At 49.2% G+C, this 9,155-nt stretch overlaps 2 protein-coding genes across 3 annotated transcripts in view; one reads left to right on the top strand and one right to left on the bottom strand.

Annotated features, from left to right (window-relative positions):
* KCP (kielin cysteine rich BMP regulator) overlaps window positions 1-9,155 on the top strand; it is a 93,981-nt gene that overhangs the window by 39,120 nt on the left and 45,706 nt on the right. For both annotated transcript variants that reach the window (XM_087968990.1, XM_087968989.1), the window contains exons 18-23: window positions 2,528-2,634; window positions 3,947-4,040; window positions 5,295-5,468; window positions 7,665-7,747; window positions 7,941-8,034; window positions 8,178-8,360. In XM_087968990.1, coding sequence (XP_087825116.1) covers window positions 2,528-2,634; window positions 3,947-4,040; window positions 5,295-5,468; window positions 7,665-7,747; window positions 7,941-8,034; window positions 8,178-8,360 — 735 coding nt within the window. The remainder of the gene's footprint in view (window positions 1-2,527; window positions 2,635-3,946; window positions 4,041-5,294; window positions 5,469-7,664; window positions 7,748-7,940; window positions 8,035-8,177; window positions 8,361-9,155) is intronic.
* Window positions 1-9,155, bottom strand: part of LOC113427841 (C-type lectin lectoxin-Phi1) — a 370,378-nt gene that overhangs the window by 337,456 nt on the left and 23,767 nt on the right. The gene's annotated exons all lie outside the window — the stretch shown is intronic.

Genomic DNA, 9,155 nt, shown 5'->3' with positions numbered 1-9,155 from the left:
AGAAAGAAAGAAAGAAAGAGAGGGAGGGAGGGAGGGAGGGAGGGAAGGAAGAAAAAGAAAGGGAGGGAAGGGAGAAAGAAAGAGAAAGAAAGAAAGGGAGGGAAAGAAGAAAGAAGGAAGGAAGGGAAAGTGAATGAGATATGGATGGATAGATGGATGGATGGACAGTTGGAAGGAGGGAGGGAGAGAGAGAGAGAGAGAAAGGAGAGGAAGGAAGGACCACAAACCCTGGCAGTAGACACAACTTTAGAGGATGCTTTGAAACAGCACAGCAATCCAGGGCTGGAAGGGACCTCGGATGTCATCTAGTCCAACCCCCTGCTCCAGCAGGAGACCTGATATCATCTTGGTTATTTTGGTGCCTCTAACACAGAGGAGAAATTCCCAGAAATCCCCAACCTCTTTGCCAACCTCTCCCCACCCCCACCCCCGTAAAAAAAAAAAAACTAGAGCTAAAACTTCATGCCGTATTAAAAAGAAGAATAGAAAAGGGGCTGCTGTGTATTAATGGACTGCTAAATTAGCCACACCCACTCAGTCACATGACAATTTGTCCCCACCCACCCAGCCACATGACCACATAGCCATGCCCGTCCTGCCACGCCCACCAAGCCACTCCCACAAAGCCAGTAGTAAAAAAATTTGAATTCCACCACTGCTCCAAAACCACAAGGGATCTCATCTCTGGGATCGGTGGCCTCGAACCCAGTTGTAGGACGGGGGGGGGGTGGGCTGAGAGGAAAATGAAAGTGGCTTGGCAGAATTAGGGCGCTGTTGCAGTCAGAGAGAAAAAAAATCAAGCTAATATTAAAGAAAACAAAGCAAGGAAAAAGATACATTTTTTTAAAAAAAAACAAGTTTTATTGATTTTTTAAAGACAAACAAAACATAAGACATCAAAGTATAAAACCTCCTTTCTAAAAATTACTTATAAGTTTTAACAAGGCAAATAAAACATTATTTTTTAAGGCATAATTCCACATGATCACATTTCCATTTAAACACATATATATATTTTCCAAATTTCTCATTGTTTCTCCCTTCACTTTTATTCAATTATGTTTCTTTCTATCAAGGTTTTATTAATTCTCAATCAAGCATAAACACACAAAATACAAAACATAAAACAAGACATAAAAAGATAAAACCTCCTTAATTATCATTTATACATGTCTTTTCCAAATTTCTCTCCCTTTAGTTTTATTCCTCCAAGGTTTTATTAATTCACAATCAAAACATAGCTAACCAAAACATAAAACATAAAACTTCTTTTGGAAAGTGGCTTAGCCCCGGGTTACATCTTTTTTTACAGACCTAAATCAAATTCATGCTCACCTTATATACCATTCATATCTTATTAACCATTCTATATTTTCTATATAACTTCTCCCTTCTTTTCACTCTCTTAATTATATTTTGTTTATTTCATCTTATTTCAAAATCATTATGTTTGTATCTTTTGTCCGTTCTGGAAAAGATACATTTTTGAGGGAGGAAGGAAGAAAGAAAGGGAACATTCCTTTTACAAAATCTTATACTAAATGAAATCCAGACATTCTTGCATTTTAATGTCTAAGAGAGCACTCATTTTTTCTTAAAAAAAATATCTTACACTAAAATGGAATTCAGACGTTCTTGCATTTCAATTTCTAATTTGTTTTTAAAAAGATCTTGCGCTAAAGGATATCCAGGTACTCTTGCATTTCAGTCCATACGAGATTATTCATTTGAAAAAAAATCTTGTGCAGTTACTCCAATTAAATCCTGAGCCTCGAGCCACACTCCCAACACTAAAGAGGATTTAATTAACATTCTACATCTGGCACTAACCTGGGCATAGCCAACTCTGAGATACGTAATTCACCGTCACCCTTGATCCTGCTTTTCCCCTCCCCCCTCTGTGTGTATCATCCAACGAAAAACAGGTCCATAGCCAAGAGTCATCAATCATGCTCTCCAATTAGATTTTTGCACGGAAGAAGCTTCAGTCGTCTAATCAGTCTTTGAAGAAAATATGAATGGAATGTGCTTTTGATTCCACACTGCCGCCTGCTCTGAAACTCTTCCCTTCTTTCTGTTGTCAACTATAAAATGTGCATACAAAATGTTTTATGAGTTGACACTTGAGCTAAACTATATTCAGGTACTCTTGCATTTCAGTCCGTAAGAGATTACTCATTTAAAAAAGACCTTGCCCTAAACGATATCCAGAACTTGCATTTCAATTTTGAAGAGCGCATTTGTTTCTTTTTTTTTAAAAAAAAAAATCTAAATGATCTTTAGACCCTCCCACATTTCAGTTTCTAATGAACCCCCTGCCCCTCTTCTCTCCCCTGATTCAGTGGCCCCCAGCTTTGTTTATGTATTTTATTTATTAAATTTATATCCTGCCCATCTCGCTGTCAAGGCAAGTTTTATCTCATTGCCGGGGTGCCAATAAGCGCTCAGCTGTTTGGAAATTTAGATGTGGCCCCATTGTCTCCCTTGCGCCAGGGGTCTTAGTAGCTCTCACTGTGCCCCCTCCAAGGTTCCTGCTGCCCACGATGCCACCAGTGCCTCTACAACCAGCGCCTCTACAACCATGGCCAAGAGTTTGCTGATCCGGACAGTCCCTGCCAGAGCTGCCAGTGTAAGGTAAGACCCATCCGCTCCGACCCAGAGATGATGCCCCCCAATTCTCCCGCCTGCCTTCAGTTGCCTGGCAGCCCAAATCCTGAAGCTGCCACCCCAAAACTCAACCATCCTTTGGTTGGCTCTTTTGGGGATCACAATTTCCTCTCGAAACTTTTGCAGGAGTAATTTTGCTTTCAAAAAAAAGATAAAAGGAACCCTCCAGAGGTGGGTATTCAGCAGGTTCTGACCAGTTCTGGAGAACCGGTCGTGGAAATTTTGAGTAGTTCGGAGAACCGGCCAATGCCACCTCTGACTGGAGGTTTTGCAGTATCCTTCCCCTGCCACACCCACCAAGCCACGCCCACAGAACCTGTAGTAAAAAGTTTTTGAATCCCACCACGGGAACCATCATAATTTAATAATGGAATGGAACAGAATGGAATAGAGGGAATGTAGGAGGAGAGGAGAGAAGAGAAAAGAAGAGAAGAGAAAATATGGAATGGAATGGAAGGGAAGGAAGGGAAGGGAAGGGAAGAAGAGAAGAGAAGAGAAGAGAAGAGAAGAGAAGAGAAGAGAGAGGAGAGGAGAGGAGAGGAGAGGAGAGAGGAGAGGAGAAGGGAGAAGAGAAGAGAAGAGAAGAGAAGAGAAGAGAAGAGAAGAGAAGAGAAGAGAAGAGAAGAGAAGAGAAGAGAAGAGAAGAGAAAATATGGAATGGAAGGGAAGGAAGGGAAGAGAGGAGAAGAGAAGAGAGGAGAGGAGAGGAGAAGAGAAGAGAAGAGAAAATATGGAATGGAAGGGAAGGGAAGAGAGGAGAAGAGAAGAGAAGAGAAGAGAAGAGAAGAGAAGAGGAGGAGAGGAGAGGAGAAGAGAAGAGAAGAGAAGAGAAGAGAAAATATGGAAGGGAAGGGAAGAAGAGAAGAGAAGAGAAGAGAAGAGAAGAGAAGAGAAGAGAAGAGAAGAGAAGAGAAAACAGAGTAGAAAACAAAATAGAGAGCAGAACAGAATAGAATAATGGAATGGAATGGAATTGAAAAAAGGAATAGAATAGAAAAAGGAATAGAATAAGGAACAGAACAGAACAGAATTCTTTATTGGCTAAGGAATTTGTCTCCAGTGCAGAAACTCTCAGTGTACATACAAACAATAAAGTAATAATCATCACCACAATGATACCAATAAGAGAAGGTAGCAGAAACGATGAGAAGGGTAATCGTAATATAAAGCACGTTTATCTCCAGTTATCTCCACTGGAGCTTCTGCAAGATTAGACGGGGAAGGAGCAGAACCTGAGGGTCCTTCGGATCTGAATCCCCACCTGTCTCCCCTCTTGCAGGGCGGCACCGTCCACTGCTCGCCCACCGTTTGCCCCCCCGTGACTTGCCCCCAGCCAGAGCGGAGGCCTGGATCCTGCTGTCCTACCTGCCCCGGTGAGTAACTGAAAGGAAGGGATGGCGCACCTGCCAGCTCTTGCTTTCTCTCTCGGGAATTCCAGGTTTGGTGGGAGGGGAGGGGAGGAAGGAAAGAAAATAGAGAAAGAGAAAGAAGGAAGGAAGGAAGGAAAATAGAGAAAGAGAGGGGAGGGAGGAAGTCAAGGAGGAAGGGAGGGAGGAAGGGAGGAAGGGAAGGGGAAGGAAGGAAGGAGAGGGAGGGAGGGGAAGAAAGGAGGGAGGGGAGAGGAAAGGAAAGGAAGGGGAGGGAAAGGAAGGAAAGGGAGGGAGGGAAGGGGGAGGGAGGGAGGGAGGAAAATAGAGAAAGAGAAGGGAGGGGAAGGGAGGAAGTCAGGGAGGGAGGGGGAAGGAAGGAAAGGAAGGGAAAGGAAAGGAAGAAGGAAAATAGAGAAAGAGGGAAGGAAGGAAAATACAGAAAAAGAGGGAAGGGGGAGAGGGAGGGAGGAAGTCAGGGAGGGAGGAGAGAGGGACGAAAGGAAGAGAAGGGGAAGGAGGGAGAGGGAGGGAGGGAAAGGAAGGGAAGGAGGGAGGGAGGGGAAGAAAGGAGGGAGGGAGAGAGGAAAGGAAGGGGAAGGAAGAGGAGGGAAAGGAAGGAGAGGGAGGGAGGGAAAGGAAGGGAAGGAGGGATGGAGGGGGAAGAAAGGAGGGAGGGAGGAAAGGAAAGGAAGGGGAAGGAAGGGGAGGGAAAGGAAGGAAAGGGAGGGAGGGAAGGGGGGGGAGGGAAGGAAGGAAAGGAAGGGAAAGGAAAGGAAGAAGGAAAATAGAGAAAGAGGGAAGGAAGGAAAATACAGAAAAAGAGGGAAGGGGAGAGGGAGGGAGGAAGTCAGGGAGGGAGGAGAGAGGGACGAAAGGAAGGGAAGGGGAAGGAGGGAGGGAGGAAAGGAGAGGAGAGGAAGGGAAGGAAGGAGAGGTAGGGAGAGAAATGAAGGGAAGGGAAGGAAGGAAAGAAGGCAGGCATTGCCCCCCACCCGCTCTGCTTCAAACCCCTATTTGTTTAGATTGCTCTTAATCCTCTGTAACTTTAATCTCTCTTTATATTGATTGATATGGTCTTTATAGCTCTACATCTTACTACAGTATATTGTAAACTGCCCAGAGCCATCTGGGACCGCCAGGTGGGCATCCTATCCGTGTAATAAACGGGTACATCAAAATAACAACTGGGTGGTAGAGACGAATAGCGGTGTGCGCGTGAATCTTAATCCCTCCTCCTCCTTCCCTCCCCCCCGCTAGGCTGCCTTCACCACAACCAGGTGGTGCCAGATGGGGAGGAAGTCCCCAACTCGCTGGATCCGTGCCAGGTTTGCGTCTGCACCGGGGGAGAGCTAGTCTGCACCCCACGGAAGTGCGTGGCTCCCCTCTGCGCCCACCCCTTGCCGGGCTCCTGCTGCCAAAACAACTGCAACGGTAAGAGGGCAGAACCTCGCAGGGTTGCCCCAGAAAACCCGGTTCTATCCGGTGTGCAATATCCAATAAACCACACACACCGAGGTGGAGATTTAACGAATCAGAATAGAAAGCAGGGAAGCAGGGGTGGGATTCAGCCGGTTCAGGCTGGTTTGAGCGAACCGGGTGTTAAATTTACATCGGGTTCGCCGAACCGGTAGCAGGCCCTGCCTGCCTTGCCCCTCCCTTCCCAGGAGTCTCCACGTGGCCCATTTTGGATGCAGGTAAGTAAAGGGTCTGGGAGGGCAAAAATGGGCCAAACTGGAAGTTCCGGAAGTCTGTTGGGCCTGTTTCCGGCTTCCGGAGGGCCTCTGGAGCCCGGGGGAGGCCGTTTTCTCCCTCCCAGAGGCCCGAGGGAAGCCTCCGGACTCTGGGGGAGGTGAAAAACGGCCCTCCCGGAAGCGCTAGGCCACGCCCACCATGGCCACACCCACCCAGCAACCGGGCAGAGAACTGTTTGATGGGATTTTTGAATCCCACCCCTGGCTGGAAGGGATCTTGGAGGTCTTCTAGTCCAACCCGCTGCCCAAGCAGGAGACCCCATACAATTCCAGTCACAGGGCTGTCCAGTCTCTTCTTAAAAAACCTCCAGTGATGGAGCACCCACAACTTCTGATGGCAAGCGGTTCCACTGGTTTAAGGTCTTCACCGTTAGAAAATTTCTCCTGAATTCCAGGATTGTTTCTCTCCTTTGATTCGTTTCCATCCGTGGTTTCTTCTCCTGACTTCTGGTGCTTTGGAAAATAAATGGAGCCCCTCCTCTTTGGGGCAGCCCCTCAAATATTAGAAAACTGCTATCATGTCCCCCCCCGGTCCTTCTTTTCTCTAGACTAGATATACCCTGCAACCGTTCTTTCTGTGTTTTGGTCTCCAAGCCTTCTAATCATCTTCGTGGCTCTTCTCTGCCCTTTTTCCAAAGTCTCAACATCTTTTTTTGTAATGTGGGTACCAAAAGTAGACCCGGGATTCCAGGTGTGGCCTTATTAAGGGTTTATAACGTGTTATTAACACTTCAACTGATTTTAATTCTATGCCTTTAAGATTCGATGACCCTTTAAGGAAGTGACACATTTGACCTAAACTCTCCCTTAAAGTATAATAGTGACCTCACTGCCTTTCTGCTCTCCAGAAGGTGTTAGGTGTTCTCTGAGAGCCCCGGAGAAGGCAGCAGAGCATGTGCAGAGTGTCAAAGCTCACCCATTTCCCATTCATGTGCCTGCACCTGGAATCATCTTCTTTTCACGACCCTGTAATCCCTTGCAGGGTGGAGTCTGGGCAAAACGAATGGAGCTGAGTGTTTTACTGGCCGGATGCTCATCCTGTCGCCGATGTGGAGTTTTGTTCAGCAGATATATATTCTCATTGCATCCAGGGAGAGAAATATATCTGCCTCTAACCTAGGATTGAACTCACAGCCTCCTGATTGTGAGGCGAGAGCTCCACCTCTAGGCCACCGCACCACTCATGGGCCTGCCCTGGAATATCCCTCCCCCCAAATTCCCCTCAGTTTGCAAAAATAATGAAGCTGATTTGTCTTGAAATGGTATAGAGCTGTGATGGCGAACCTATGGCATGCGTGCTACAAGTGGCACGCAGAGCCATTTGTGCCGGCACGCGAGCTGCAGGCAAACTTTATACCTCATTGCACATGTGTGGCGCCTCACGGCTGATTTTCGGCCACTTTGAGGCCTTTTTCTGCCTCCCAAAGGCTTGAGGAAGGCTTCTGCGGGCTTTGCAGGCCGAAAACTAGGCCCGTTACGTCACTAACCCATTTTTTTTTCTGAAAATACCGGAAGTGACAAAACAGGGCTAGTTTTAGGCCTGCAGAAGCCTGCAGAAGCCTCCCTCAAGCCTCTGGGTGGCCGAAAAAGGCCTCAAAGTGGCCGAAAATCAGCGGTGAGGCCCTGTGCAGGTAAGGGGACAGCAGGGGTGGGTGGGGATTGAGCATGCATGTGTACGGGGCATGGGGGGGGCACACATTACCTTCTGGGTGCTGGCACGCAAGCACGAGCGCGCAAGTGCACACATGATTTTTGTGCACAGGAGCCCCGAAAGGTTAGCCACCCCTGGTATAGAGTCTCTTGTTCAAGTGGGGGGTGGACTACAAAACCTCTGAGGTTCCCTTCCAACTCTGTTATTCTTACATTTTCTAACCAGGCTGCAGCTACGCTGGAAAGGAGTACTCCAATGGAGCAGACTTCCCCCACCCCACTGACAGCTGCCGGCAGTGTCACTGCATTGTGAGTGCCCAGTGGTGGCAGGGGAAGCTGGCAGCCCCTACCCTACCCCCACCCACCCCCGATACAACAGTTCAGAGGAAGATAGGGTGGGTCGCTTCTGGGGCAGGGGAGGGGTGGGCTGCATGACCTCAAGAGTGCCTGTTGAATCAAGAAGAGACCATTCCTTCCCTCCTTCCTTCCCTCCCTTTGGCAGAATGGCCATGTGCAGTGCCTCTCCCGTCGGTGCCCACCTCTGCTCTGCCCCGAGCCCACCCTGAGACCCCAAGAGTGCTGCCCCCAATGTCCAGGTAAGACCCTCCCCCTTCTTGAGTGCCTCACCCCACAACGGGCTGGGTTTTGCCATGGAGGGCAGCCATGCCCAATGGGCTCCTACAAGGAGCCAAGGGAAACTGCGCCATGCCTCTAAACAGCCCCTTCCCCTTTTTTATAGCCCCTCCGGCTGGCTGCCTCTACTTGGGGGTCACCTACAAGCACCTGGAGCGGTTCTACGACCCATCGGAGAAGTGCCGCACCTGCGTTTGTGCCAATGGTACCATCACGTGCCAGCGCCAGCCCTGTGCACCGGTCCTGTGCTCGCACCCACTGCAGCAGGGATGTTGCCGCTCGTGTGACGGTAACAGGTGGCCTCTGGCCCCTCCCCTTGCTCACCCCTGGACCCCCAGCCCTGGGGGAGGGGGCTCGCTCATTCGATTTGAAGCAAGGGACCCCGACAGAGTGGCACCACACATCAGTGGGCTTTCATCTCTCCCTCCGCCCCAAACACAGCTGGGCTGGGCTGCCAGCCATTGCTCCCATGCCAGTTGGGTGCAGGATTCAGGCTGCCATGGGCTTGTGGCACCAATGGGGGCGGCGTTGCCCCAGGCAGTGTTGTGGCCCGCCAGCAGTCAGCGGATCTGGCGGCAGAGTCAGACAGTGAGAAGGTTGGGGAGGAACCTGGGCCAGTCCTGGAGTCTGGGGAAGGCTCTGCGTCGGAGGCAGAGATGGCGCCAGGGCTGTCTGACAGTTATCAGCTGCCTTCGGAGTCGGACATCAGTGGGGAAGAAGAGCAGCTGGAACCTGTTCCCGATGTGCGCATGCACAGAGCTGCCAGACGAAGGGTGTGGGGAAGGCTCGGAAGAGGGCTCTGTGTCGGAGGCAGAGATGGGGCCAGGGCTGTCCGACAGTTATCAGCTGCCTTCGGAGTCAGAGATCAGTGGGGAAGAAGAACAGCTGGAGCCTGTTCCCAGTGTGCACATGCGCAGAGTTGCTAGAAGAAGGGAACAGCTAAGGAACAAGAGGCAGAGATGAGGCCAGGGAAGTCTGGTAGTTGTCAGCTGCCTTCGGAGTCAGATAGCAGTGAGGCAGAAGAATAGCTGGAGCCTGTTCCCAATGTGTGCATGTGCAGAGTTGCCAGATGAATGGAACAGCT

The sequence above is a fragment of the Notechis scutatus genome, chromosome 6 (assembly GCF_049901735.1).
Source record: "Notechis scutatus isolate UNSWTSFEM ecotype Mainland chromosome 6, rNotScu1.2, whole genome shotgun sequence".
Lineage (NCBI taxonomy): Eukaryota > Metazoa > Chordata > Lepidosauria > Squamata > Elapidae > Notechis > Notechis scutatus.
The sequence above is the reverse complement of the archived record's forward strand: the minus strand, read 5'-3'. Positions and strand labels throughout refer to the sequence as shown.